The sequence below is a fragment of the Netta rufina genome, assembly GCF_964035555.1.
Source record: "Netta rufina genome assembly, chromosome: Z".
Classification (NCBI taxonomy): Eukaryota; Metazoa; Chordata; class Aves; order Anseriformes; family Anatidae; genus Netta; species Netta rufina.
This window is the reverse complement of record NC_140126.1, coordinates 78,780,786-78,794,767: the sequence shown is the minus strand read 5'-3', so window position 1 is coordinate 78,794,767 and position 13,982 is coordinate 78,780,786. Positions and strand designations below refer to the sequence as shown.

Here is a 13,982-nt window from a genome sequence, read left to right as displayed (position 1 = left end):
GGGCGAGGCGTCACTTCCGCCCGGCCGCGCGGCCGCCGCAGCGTAGGGCGGGCGGGGCGGAGCCGAGCCGCGGGGCCGAGGAGCGGCCGACACCGCAGCCGCGCTGCCCGGCCCGGCCGCCGCCGCCTCCTCCTCCTCCTCCTCCTCCTCCTCCTCCTCTCTCCGCCGGGGCCCGCGGCTGGGGGCGGGGCCCGCAGGTGAGCGGCCCGCCGGGGGGGGGTGGGGAGTGGGGGGGGGGCCGAGGCCGGGAGCGGGGCGGTGACGTCACGCGGCGCGCGGCCATGGCGGGCTGGGGGCGGGGGCAGGCCCAGGCCCAGGCCCAGGCCCGGGCCCGTCTCAGCAGCGCAGCTGCCGTGGGGGCGTTTGTCCGGTGTTGGTCGGTCTGATGCGAGCTTTCCGCTCAGAAAGTGTTTTTTTTTTTTTCCGAAATTGACGCTGATTTCTTACAAGTGTTTATTTACAGCCTCAGACAAAGGCAGCTTCTGGCTCGCTGAGGAAGGCGCTGGGACAGGGTGGGTGTAAAGCACCTGATCCCCCCGCGCGCAGCGAGGCTGAGGAGCTGGGTGTGGGAACCCTCGCCGTAAGGCTGGATGCGTTCTTGTTGAATGAATGCAGTTTATCCCTCCCTGCCTTCGAACGGCTTGATTGCCAGTTCTGTGTAGCAGCCTTCCCTGCTGCTCTGTTTCTGATTAAATCAGACAGTGGTGTCACTGAAAGAGATTTGCTCAGTTGTGTCACTGTCGTGCCTCAAAAAAAGATCTGTGTTCTTGGCAATGGTTGTTGTCTCATACCTAGATGGTTTTCTGGCTTCCCAAGACCACAAATAGAGTCCACACTCTTATTCTCCTGGTCTTGATTGATTCCTGGAAAACAACCTGGTGACTGGGTGAGATGGCCCAGCAGGAGTGCTGCGTTCTGGGTTCTCACTGTGTGTCTCGCTGTGAGGTATGATACTGTGCTGCAGGATGTAGAGACCAAGAGATGCACCATGAGGCAGACACGTGGGGAGCAAAATCCTGAGGAAGCAGGTGAATAGCCACGTGCGCTGCCATCGAGGTGACAATAGTTTCTTCAGATAACCAGGAGCATCCAAGAAATATTTATCCATTCTTAGGAAGCTTCCAGTTGGTCCTCCTAAACATGCTCTTAGCCATGGACAGACTGTGCTGTTACTCTTTATTAATGAGCTGGTGTTGCCATGGCTTGGAATACCTATTTCCAGTGCCTTTCAGGAGATGGAAGAGTACTGAGTTATATGATAACCTCTTACTCTTCTCTGGAGGGCTGGTGCAGCCAGCAGCAGGTTTTGCAGCGCAGTTTATCCTTTCCGATTCACAGGCAAGCTGTAAGACACATTCCCTGACAACAGGGAGATAAATGCTCTGAGTCGAACTACGCGTAAAACCTGGCAAAGCAGTCACCTGAGATGTGGGGCTCTAAGCTCAAGCGTCTGTCAGAGCGGCCCATTGCTGATGTTTTCTGTGACGTTTCATGGACACGTGAAGAATACCTTTCATGGCTGGCATTCACCGTATGGAAGTGTATGTAAAGGCAGTGTAGCGCTACTGTTTCACTTGTATGGGGCAACCAGAAATCATTTAAGCTACTGTTAACTAAAAATCCAACTTTTACTCAGTCAGAAAACGTTGTTAGGGTGCATTTTGCAAAGTCATAAAACCTGCTCAAAATGTGAAAGAACGTCAAGACTTCCTTTCTGCCTGCCTCTACCCTACTCCCATCTAGATAGCATGTTTAAAAAAATGGTAGAAAGGGTATTATAAAATGTGTATTTCAGCATTCAGGGAAGCTTTTTAAGAAGTGTATTATTTCTAGTACAATGGTTAAATGCAGTATGAGTTTATTGTAGTGTTTTGTGACACATAATTGTGGCTAATTGGTCAAGAGTTATTAATACCATATTTCTTAATAATACTTATTAAAATTAATTAATTCAGTATTAATACTATAATACCACTTTCAAGCGTTCGCTGTTTTCCAGAGATTGCTGCAGTCTTGGTGCTTATTTATTTATGTTATGAGGAAAACCCAAGTTTCTGGGCACCTTTCAGTAGCATCTTTCAACTATGTATATCAAGGTCCTTCATCTGCGTAGGGGCAATCCCAAGCACAAACACAGGCTGGGCAATGAGTAGATAGACAGCAGCCCTGAGGCGAAGGCCCTGGGGGTGGTGGTTGACGAGGAGCTCACCAGGAGCCAGCACTGCATGCTGGCAGCCCAGAAAGCCACCTGTACCCTGGGCTGCACCAACAGCAGCGTGGGCAGCAGGGCGGGGAAGGGGATTGTCCCCCTCTGCTCTGCTCTCGTGAGGCCCCACCTGGAGCCCTGCACTCAGCTCTGGGGCCCCTCCACAGGGAGGACAGGGAAGTGTAAGAACAAGTGCAGAGGAGGGCCACAGGGTTGATTTGGAGCATCTCTCCTACAAAGACAGGCTGAGGGGGTTGGGGGTGTTCAGCCTGGAGACGAGAAGGCTCTGGGGTGACCTTCTTGCAGCCTTTCAGTATCTAAAGGGGCCTTATAAAATAGGTAGCAACTTCTGCTTGGGCAGACAAGGGGGAACAGTTGTAAACTAAAAGTGGGGAGATTTAGATTAGAGACTAGGAGGAAGTTTTTTACTGAGAGGAGGGTGAGGCACAGGAACAGGTTGCCCAGAAAAGCTTTGGATGCCCCATTCCTGGCAGTGCCCACCCCACACAGCTGGAAGCACCTGTGTTCTTCCTTCTAGCAGGCATTTGCACAGCATTTGGTGGTGTGCATGACTCGGTCATAGAGACATGTAGAGTCTTTGACACTTCGGCTTGTTCTAAAGGAAGAGATGAGCACAGGACTTTTTCAGGGGAGTCTTTTTGGCCAGCTATTCCTGAAAGTTGAGCTGTCGCTGAGCCAGGAAAGGAAAGACTGAGGGGTTGTGTCTAGATAGAGGCCATTCGGAATTTTCTTGATATTGACTTAGATGCTTTGCATGTATTTAGTGACCTGAAGTAACTGCTATCTCACCTAATACATATGTGGATTGTGTTTAGTATACAACTCAAATCTAGTTTCCTGATTTTCAAGCAAGTCACGTAGAAGATATCGGCTGCTCTGTTTCTTGATTTTGGTTTGAGGACTTAAGTCTTTACAGTGCAGTAAATGTTAAATACTGAGCCAAATTAGCATTACGTGAAGCAAAACTGGTGGTTGTCCTGTCCCAGATACACGCAGGCTTCAGGCGTTTCTTGGTGCCTTTAAGCCAGAACCCTTTCTGAATTTAGAAATCCAGTGTTTGACCACTGATCAAAACCAGAAGATCTTGCCTATTACCTCGTGCTCAAGTACATCTTGCTGCCTGGGCAGAAGGGAACATGCTCCTTTCTGGTGTCCAGCTCCATCTCTCTACTGATGTGGATTCCTGTCCTGCGTTTGTTTTTCTAACCTGTCTACACTGCATGGGTTACACTGCCTTACTGCGTAATCTGCTGAAGGATGCTACCTCCTGGAGCTGCTTTCTTTTGGGCAACACACAAGCTCTCGGTATTGGATCTGCTTTATAGTGCCTGAAGCACTGTAAAATGACCTGAGGCAGTGTGCGGAGAATGGGCAGTGCTCAGCTGTCTTGGTATGGCTTTGCTCCTGATGCTCCTTTGCAGCTGATGCTGGCTGGGCCTTGCACTTTGTGTGCCTCTGGACCAGGTGTGCAGGTAGAACGACTCTGTTCTCAGTTGCAGATGTGGCACAGTGAAGCTCTCCTGCCTTGGCTGCATCTGTAGGTGGTGGTAGTTACGGTTCAGCACCGCTGTATTTTTTTAAATACTTGTGATTAATACCACTGTTCAGGCTGCAGGAAAAAGAGATCCCTTCTTTGTCCTCCTTCAGTAGATGCCTGGTGTTCTCAGTGTCTCTGCCTGCAGACTGCAGCACTGTTCACAGTGCAGATCAGCCTGGTCTATGAAACTTCATAGCCTTAAAGCTGCTGCTCTTGAGTGGGGAGTGAGTTGAGAGCAAAGCTGGCCCGCGTAAAGGTCCCTCATGGGTGAACATACTGCAGTGATGGTAGTCCAAAGGTAGAGAAGGAAAGAGTTTCTTTGGTGCTTGTGGCGACTCCCAGGCCTCCCTGTCTGCTTTTCCTCCTCTCCCTAAATCGTATTTTTTAGTCCTGTAAAGCCAAGGACAGTGTTATGCCGGAGATAACACCTGGCTCATCTGGGCCGAGCAAATAAAGACAAACGAGAAATTGTTTCTCAGAGCCTTTTCAGCTTTCCAGAGAAGCCTGGATGGAGGGGAGTTGTCCTTACAGAGGAGGAAATAAGCTGTGGTTGGTGAAACAGAGGAAAGCATTTGTTTAACTAGACATGCAAAAGCTGGAAGGGCAGGCAGCTGTGTAGCAGCACCGGTCACAGAGCAGCCCGGACCTCTACCAAATTACAAATACTTCCTGCTGGGACTTGTGGCTCTTCAGTCTCCTTGGGATCCTTTTGTCCTGCAGCCTGAGGTTGCTGAGATTCAGGGACTGCTGGTCCTATTGCTCCAGGTCGTTCTGTAACCACCGGGAAGGATTTCTTCACTCTCCTTTGTGTTACACTTCTCTTAGAGGAAGTGTGCAGAAATAAAAACTGCGCAGTTCCAAAGATCGCCTGTCCTTATTTATTTATTTATTTTTTGTTCACCCAAAAATGTCCAGTTTTACTCCCAAGCATGCATTTGTAGTGGAAGGTAAATGAAATCACCTATTACCTGTATTTCTGTTCCTTACAAACAAGTTTAATTTCATACCTTTCTGTTATATCTCCATCTGTAGAGATGATTGGAACTGTGAAACGTTACTTAATTGAATCTTATTACAGTGCATATTTCATGCATTCATGCATGATAGGTTGTGTGTTGCCAAATTAGAGGATTCTTGATGCGCTAAAAACTGGACCCTCAGCATTTCTGGAAGGCAAAGAGTACAATTTGTTACTACTTTCAAAATACACAGGACCCAATTAAAGGCTGAGGCAAATGCTTCTCAGCTGCCTCTGATTCTTGTCAGCAGAGGTTTTGTGTTTTTTTGGTGTTTACATAAACACCAGTTCTTTGTGAATCTGTATGCTTTTGACCAGGAGAGGGGTCTGAGCCCAGTGCACTGTATGGTGAAACGTTTCTTAAGCTACGGCCTGCAAAGTGTGCATTGTGCACCTTGCCTTGGGAGCTGCCTCTTGCTGCTCTTCCCCAGCTGCCAGGCTGGGCAGCGGGCTTGTAGTCAGATTTTGTGTCAGCCAATGGTTTTAGTCTTCGTTCTTCTATATTAGTTTGCCATCTCTTCTGCCTTGGATTTGGATCTCTTGGCCTACTCCATCACTGATTCCCCTCCTTTGATAGAGCCCAGTGCCAGCCTGTGTGCAGCAAAATCTGCACACTTGAGGAGGTCCTTTCTTTATCCGGATTGCCTCTAAGGGATTTCATAAATCTGAATCAGAAAGTGATGCGTGCTGTCACATGCTAACATCTGTAGACGCCTCCTGACAGGCTGACTGACGATGGAGAGTATCTGCATCAAAGTTGCATCTGAGCTGCTGTAGGAAGTCCGCAGGTCTTTCTCATTCTGTAGCTGCCTGGTTACACAAATGTAAGCCCATCGGTTGTGACCTTTTGCATCTTGCACACCTTCTTGACCTTTGCCAACATTTTTTTTACAGTAGTATGCGTCTCAAGAGTAGTAGTCCCCTGTCTGCCCTGCCTTGCATTGATTTTTGCGTAGCAGCAGAGGAGAACACAGAGCTTCAAGCTGCTCCGGGCCCACGTGCTTCTCCATCCTCAGACAGCCTTTGTGATCATGTGCTGCTGCTTCATGCCTAGGATCCCTGGAGATGGGCTTCATGTTTCTGAGATGCTGCTTTTTCTGCTGAGCCTTCCAAGCTAATGGTATGCAGTACACTATATAATGTAGAATGCTGCACAATGTGCTGATTCGGAGGTAAATGGTTAATATATATCCAGGTGAACAAAATTGCAAAGTAATTAACATCCATGTTACCAAACACTACCAGTTTTCCTCTGAATGAGTGTGTGCATTTCACAGGTACTGTCTCCAGCCTCCACATAGCTTCTGAGCAAAGTCATTGTGTTAAGTGAACCACCTGTGGAGATGTTTCAAATACAGACATTATTTCTAGGCAGACTTTACTTTTCTTTACTGATAGAATTGTGTCTATCAGAAACTGTTTATGCACAGTATTCACATTATTCATGACTGCTCATATGCAAATGCAGCACATGGTTTGTTCACGACTTGTGTGATAGGTGAAGTAAACATGTAAATTTGAGGACAAGATTTCTGTACTAGTAGACTCATATGTGACCCTTTTTCAAAAGAATAATTCTGTGTGATCTTTTATTGTATCTGCTTTACAGTTGTGCCACATGACACTTTGGTATTGATTTTGAAAAACAAATGTTAGCACAAGTATTGTATGTGGATGGACATACATCCCTTCCCTCCAAGCAACCTTTCCTTTCCCCAGATTTTGCACTTTGTTGATTTCTTATGAGAAAAAGTAGAGGTGACACCTTATTAGTCTTACGGTGAGTACTAAGATTTTAATTATGTTTGGTTGCTGGAAATTTCTGAAAAAACACCCCTGGGTTTGTCTCGTTGTCTTGCGTAGTGCATCATTTTATACAAAGCTCTCTCATTTCCTTGTGGACCAAGAAGGTTCATAAGAAATAGCGAGTATAGAGACAGCTCTTAATGTCTGCTAAACTTTTCTATCTCAGTACCATTTCATGTATGTCCTAGAAAGAACAAAGGAGTGCATCCCAGTTTATGTGTTATAGTGGGTATGAAAATTGCATTACAACTCTGATAGATACAGGTTGCAGTTTGAGATAGGAACTGACCACTTGTTCCAGTGCAGGAGTGTCTTGTCTCTTCCAAGTGTCCGTGTTAAAAGCGGGTACGTGATTGAGGGTTCAGCGCACTAGCTGAGAAACTGCAGAAAGTCCCTTGCAGAAGGCAAGAGCTGGATTAAATGAGACTGGCATTAAAGTTCAGACTTCAGTGGGAGTTTATCTAATACCATAGACAATTTAACAAAGCTTCCAGTGGATTCTTCACAATTAGTTCTTGTTGTTTCTGTTTTTATTTTTGTAATGTAACTAGGATCTGATGTTTTACTATGGAGTATGTTTTAGTTCGGACAGAAATTAACAGAGGTAAAATGACCTGCATTATTCAGTTTGCAGTGGAGCTGCCAGTGACAAGTCTGATGCTTAGGTAGCTGTTGCACTAGGCCACCTCCGTGACAGAATCAGTTGTGTTTTTTTTTTTTTCTTTTCTTTTTTTTTTTTTTTTTTTTCCCTTGTGCTCTTTGCAAGATTGCTAGTTCTGATACAGTAAAAGTAAAAGTACAGCACTGGTGAGTTAAGATCAAGTTATTGTTCATCTGTATTTTAGCCATCATCCTTCCTTTTTAAACCCAGTCTCACTGTGGTCTAAGTAGAACCTCATCCATTTTTAATATTATAGTTTCTTCTGCTTTGTTTTATAGGATCATGGATTTTCCAGGACACTTTGAGCAAATCTTTCAGCAGCTCAACTACCAGAGGCTTCATGGCCAACTTTGCGACTGTGTCATTGTGGTGGGAAACAGGCATTTCAAAGCCCATCGCTCTGTTTTGGCAGCGTGTAGCACGCACTTCCGAGCTCTCTTTACTGTAGCAGAAGGAGATCAAACCATGAATATGATTCAGCTGGATAGTGAAGTGGTGACAGCAGAAGCTTTTGCTGCTCTCCTAGACATGATGTACACTTCCACACTAATGCTTGGGGAGAGCAATGTTATGGATGTCTTGCTGGCTGCATCTCACTTACATTTGAACTCCGTTGTTAAAGCATGCAAACACTACCTTACTACCAGGACACTGCCAATGTCTCCACCGACTGATAGAGTTCAAGAGCAGAATGCGCGTATGCAGAGGTCTTTCATGCTTCAGCAGCTTGGGCTGAGTATTGTGAGCTCTGCCTTAAATTCCAGTCAGAACTCGGAGGAGCAACCGAACACAATGAGCTCCACGATGAGAAGTAACATGGAGCAGCGCACTAGTTTTCCCATTCGCCGTCTCCACAAGCGTAAGCAGTCTTCAGAAGATCGGGCCAGGCAGCGAATGAGGCCTGCCATAGATGAGTCTGTTTCTGACGTGACTCCGGAGAGCGGGCAGTTAGTCGTGCATCCACGGGAGGATTTCTTCTCAGCAGATTCACTGAAGATTGTGGACAACTCAAAGGCTGATGCCATCACTGATAACCAGGAGGATAGTACTATTATGTTTGATCAGTCTTTCAGTGCTCAGGAAGATACTCAAGTGCCCAGCCAGTCTGACAACAGTGGAGGAAACATTCCACAGATGTCCATGGCATCCCAGGCAACACAAGTGGAAACCAGCTTCGACCAGGAGGCTGCATCTGAGAAGAACAACTTCCCATGTGACAATCCAGAGGTCACTTTAAACGAGAAGGAGCACATGCGGGTGGTGGTTAAATCTGAGCCCTTGAGCTCCCCAGAGCCTCAGGATGAAGTGAGCGATGTCACGTCCCAAGCAGAAGGCAGCGAGTCTGTTGAAGTGGAAGGAGGAGTTGTCAGCGCAGAGAAGATAGAGCTAAGTCCTGAGAGCAGTGACCGTAGCTTTTCTGATCCTCAGTCCAGTACTGATAGGGTGGGAGATATCCATATCATGGAGGTGTCAAATAACCTGGAACACAAGTCATCTTTCAGTATCTCAAATTTCCTGAATAAAAGCAGAGGTGGCAGCTATGGTGCTAGTCAAAGTAATGATGACAACATTCCAAATACAACAAGTGACTGCAGAATGGACAGCGAAGCCTCTTACCTGATGAGTCCAGAATCAGGGCCTGCTAGTGGTCATTCATCTGCCACGGTCTCTCATGTTGAAAATCCTTTCAGTGAGCCTGCAGACTCTCATTTTGTTAGACCAATGCAGGATGTGATGGGTCTTCCCTGTGTGCAGACTTCGGGGTATCGGGCTGCAGAGCAGTTTGGCATGGACTTTCCACGGTTGGGCTTGGGCCTCCATTCCCTTTCAAGAGCAATGATAGGCTCTGCAAGAGGGGGAGCCAGCAGCTTTCCTGGCTACCGCCGCATAGCCCCCAAAATGCCTGTTGTGACCTCTGTCAGGAGCTCCCAGCTGCAGGATAACTCATCCAGTTCCCAGCTGATCATAAATGGGACCACTTCTTTCGATAATGGGCATCCTTCACAACCTGGTCCACCGCAGCTGACAAGGGCATCTGCAGATGTTCTTTCAAAATGTAAGAAAGCCTTATCCGAGCACAATGTCTTGGTTGTAGAAGGTGCACGCAAATATGCATGCAAGATCTGCTGCAAGACTTTTTTGACCTTAACAGACTGTAAGAAACACATCCGTGTGCACACAGGAGAAAAGCCTTACGCCTGTCTGAAGTGTGGCAAACGATTCAGCCAGTCCAGCCACCTGTACAAACATTCCAAAACGACCTGCCTGAGGTGGCAGAGCAGCAACCTACCTAGCACTTTGCTTTAACCGTTTCCACCCTCCCGCCTGAATGAGAGTGCCAGTACAAACTCTTAACTCTCTGAAGCACTGCAGGAACATTAACACTATTTTGCTCAAGCAAAGAAGCTGCTCTCGTAGATCCGTGAACACTTGTGTGTGGTTGTGCCGCACGCAAAAGTCTTGGTTCTTTAAATTGGGGATAATACCATACCTACCTCACAGGGGTGTTGTGAGGCTTAAACAAGTGTTAGTGAAAAACTTTGTGGTCTGCAGAAGTCTGCACTACACAGTCCGTAGATGTGTGAAACATTACTGTTACGTACATGCAAGCCTGGGGCCTATGGGGATACAGCCCCTGAAACTATGTTCCTTTGCATGGCAGAGGTGTCAGGATTGAGTGAGAGTGATCTCATGAATTAACACGTTTCAAGATTGAAAAACTGAAGTGCAAATTTCCTTTTTTTTTTTTTTTTTTTTTTCTCTGAAGTATTTTGTAAAAGTGAAAGCATTTAAATAACCTGCAAAAATTGAGTTGCTCGTTATGTGTGAACAGTAATGCAAAGAGCTGTTTACTGCAGATTGCATATCTTTAGAAGAAAAACAACTTTGGATGCACCTGTCTGACATAAAATGCTTTAAAATATGCTAATTATAAAATAGTTTTAGGGTTCTGAATGTATGTTTGCCTGTTTTGTAGTAAAGAACACTGTGTAATGAAGGTGCTTAAATTAAATCCAAGGCAATTAACTTTTGGACTACCAGTTGTATATATACTTGGAATACAGCAAGATCTGGGTGTTTCACTGATTTATTTTTTTTTCTGTAGAAGAAACTTGTATTAAGTGATAAGTGAAGTACTGTTTCTTGTTTGTGCTATTCTTAGCAGTATCTTAAGCAATTTGTATTTCCTATCTTAAAATTCCATATACACAAAAGTCTGAAAAGAGCTTGTCTTTGTCTGTTTTGTTATTTTGAATGAGAGAGAGAGAGAGATAATTTGTGATGGCTTTTTTTTAGTGTTTAAGGTAGTCTCTTGCTGTTCCCAGACATGCCAATAGTCAGTCTGATCCATTTTACTGCATAAGCATGTTGCTCTTTTCTGGTACTCTTCTCTTCAGGCTTTAACTTTCTACTCTGTACACTTACTTTCCCTTGCAATTATGGATTTTTTCTTACATCAGAGGAGTCAGGAATGATCCTTGTCTGCCATATTTATTTACATTTGTATGTAAAGTGTAGTAAACAAATCCAATCCTTTTGTTTAAAGTAGTGTCATAAATGTACCTTTCTGCATAAAGTAAAAAAAAAAAATAGGATAAATTTAATTAAAAAATAGCACTGCACACTTTGTAAAGCAGAAATTCAGTGATCTTTGTTCTTTGAGAGAACAGCGTACATCTTGTTTAATTTCTTCCTCCCTGATGCCATTTGTTAACTAACAGTATTTGCAGCGTCTTTTGTTTTCTTTGTTGAAGATGCATGTGAACTACCAGCTTTCAGAACACTGGCTTTCTACATTTTGGAGCACTTCTGCTGATAAATGTTGTTCTACCATATCGAAGCTGGGTCAGGGCTTCAGCACATCCATACTACTCTGGAGAGACAGATGATTGATGTTTCCTGGCATTTAAGTCACAAGAGAGCAACTGCTTTCTGTTCATGCAAAAACAATTTGCAAAGTTTTTTTTTTGTTTGTTTGTTTTTTGTTTTGTTTTGTTCTGTATAACCAAGATACCCTGTGTGATGATACTCAGCAGTTTTAAGGAGTTTGTGTTCCTAGTTGTTACTCTTAAACATCTTAGTCTTGTGTTTTGCTAAACAGAAAACAAAATCCTAATACACAGTCCCATAGGTCATTTATCAAGATGAACTGTGAACACGGTTGAAGATTACAAACCAAACATTCATTGTCAGACCAAAGGAAACATAAAAAGCTTTCTGCACCTGGCTTTATGTGAAACAGTACTCAGCTGATGAAGAAATGTCTAGTTACACCTCTCTGTGCTGAAAAGAAAATTGCCAAATGTCTGTCAATGTGTCACTTGCAACTTGAGCATCCAAGGTAAACAGGAACATGGAAACATGAGTCATTGGATTGATTCCTTTAACAAGTTAAAAGTTCTTTATTTAATGGTCATATTTGTAGCTCTTGATTTTTGAAGAATTAAAACAGTATGACATTTTTAAAAAGCTTTAGGACATGCCACTTTTTTTTTAATAACCATTTTGATATTGGGGGATTGAAGGCATTGAGGGATACTAAATAATCTCACTAAAACATGAATAAAATACAATATTTTGTACTTCAATATATTCTTGTTGGTGTTTTGCCTTATCGGTAGCATTCTGGCTGATTGTTTCATCTTTCTTGCATTTCTACCACTCTGTTAAAAACTAGATTTTTTTTTTAATGTACATTTTGTGTGTGTTTCCTACAACACATCTGAAAATCCTACAGCATGTAGGAATAAAGCAGCTATGTGAGTACAGAGATTAATTAAAAACTAATGTGATCAGGTAAACGTATTAAACTGTACTTTTTTATAATCTGTTCTTTTATAATAAATTTTCATGTTGTTGTGAAATAGCAGACCTTGTGTGGGAGGACTCCTCTCCTTTCTTAAAGAAAAAAAAAATTAAACTTGCAGCGTCCTTGTAAGAAGAAACTTTGATTTTCTATTTTCATTGATATCTAGTGTTTTTGGAGGAGCAAGCTGCAAATCCAGGAACTTGTGGCTGACTTGTTGCCTTCCTAGTCTTCCAGTATGACACGGAATCTTAGAACGACAGGTCCACGTAGCTGTCCCTTACTGTAAAATAAGAAGTAGCTCATCTCAAAACCTGATAAAATTGCCGAAGAGCTTTATCACCCCGACTTGTGTTCAAAACTAAACTCTACAGACCCTACGGTGAGATCTCATGTGAAGATGTCAGTGAATTAGAGTTTTGAAACATCTGAAAGTAATTTTTTGTGCTGCGGTGTTTGACTTGATTTACTTTCTATTGTGGTGTATTTGCCAGCAATATAATTAATTGACTGAGCAGGTAATTTTTATGTGTTTGCAGTTTGAGCTCTGTGTTGCACCTTGCAGTGCAAAATGGAAATGTGGGCACACAGGCATGTCTGTCAGGTGAGGCAAAGTGCATAGCGCTGCTCGTGGCAGGCCTCCATTATGCTGGGGTTTTACCACTTTTGAGAGGCCATACAGTATCTAATCAACAACAAGCAGGGCAGTATTTGAGCCAATAAAGCCTTGAAGGATTTTGTCCTATTTTGGGGTCAGATGTGATCCACAGGCTGCCCAAGTAAGTGGTTGGGTCACCATCCCTGAAGGTAGTCAGAAGATACGTAGACGTGGTAAACAGTTGTACATGGTGATTTTACCAGTCTTTTCCAACCTGAATAATTTTACGAATCTATGATCAACACTTTGAACTATTCTGAGCTGGCAGAGTGTGACTGCACTTCAGCATAGAAGCTTTGATCACACTGTGGGTGGTCGAGCATGGAGCCACTGTAGCTACCCGGTGCGTTGCCTTCTGGCTACCTGTGTGCTCCAGAGGTAAACTTTAGGATGTCCCCTGCAAATCGTTTTCAATGCCCTACTGCTGGCTGAACCACTTGCAGGGATTCTTGCTTCTGCCACTGCATTGCTGGGAAATGGTCCATTGCCGGGATCTCCCTCCCCAAATGGAGGCTGGCCAAAGGATGTCTGGAAGGCCTTTGGATTCTGGAAGCATTCCTGCTTTTGTACAGAGATTATTCACATTTTTCAGCTGGATGAGCTCCCTCTTGGAATCCCCTCTTGGCAAGGGACCATGAGTAAGTGTCTGGGTAATGTCAGGATTAATTTTTATAAAAACATTTGAATGCCCATCTTTAACCTTCCCGATTTTACAGCAGAAGACAGCTAAGGTATCTGAATGTAAGGGAATGAAGGCTGGTTTGGTAGCTTGCTTCAAAAAATGTATTAATGCTGAGGAGACTAAACTATGTATAATAGCACAATTCATGTCTCGAATAGGCAGTTGTGTAAGCATTTAAATAAACCATAAAAGCAGTCTTTAAATACTATATGGTTCTCTTAATTTTTCTTCATAATACATGCAGATAAGTTCAGTCTGGAGCTTCCTATGGTATGCTAGTCTCTGTCAGTGGCCACTGCAGGACACACACTCAATTGGCTGGGTCTTACCTAGAAGACTTCCACAGAGTTCCTCGATCACACTGAATTTGTCCGCCAGTATCTCCTGCTCATACTTCAACCCTGTAAAACACTGTCATGGCAAAGAACGAATTCAAGCAGTACAAGACGAGGGTCTGTCCCTGGCAGTGGTCATTTAAACATCAGTATGTACTTCAGAGGTTCTCTAGTACAGCAGTTGCTCTCACTTACGTGCTCAGTTTTACCACCTTCACTGCTTTTGTGTTAGGTGGTTGCACCTGACCCTT

The 13,982-nt window shown here is 44.3% G+C and overlaps 1 protein-coding gene across 1 annotated transcript; it reads left to right on the top strand.

The window, feature by feature from the left end:
* Window positions 1-88: 88 nt before the first annotated feature.
* On the top strand, window positions 89-12,169 carry ZBTB5 (zinc finger and BTB domain containing 5). The gene is made up of 2 exons (XM_084305215.1): window positions 89-197; window positions 7,528-12,169. The coding sequence occupies exon 2, from the start codon at window positions 7,532-7,534 to the stop codon at window positions 9,554-9,556; it is 2,025 nt and encodes a 674-aa protein (XP_084161341.1). The 5' UTR covers window positions 89-197; window positions 7,528-7,531; the 3' UTR covers window positions 9,557-12,169.
* The last annotated feature ends 1,813 nt before the right edge of the window (window positions 12,170-13,982 follow it).

Excerpts from the sequence above, each read along its gene's own strand:
- ZBTB5 (XM_084305215.1), top strand. The coding sequence starts at position 7,532 with ATGGATTTTCCAGGACACTTTGAGCAAATCTTTCAGCAGCTCAACTAC.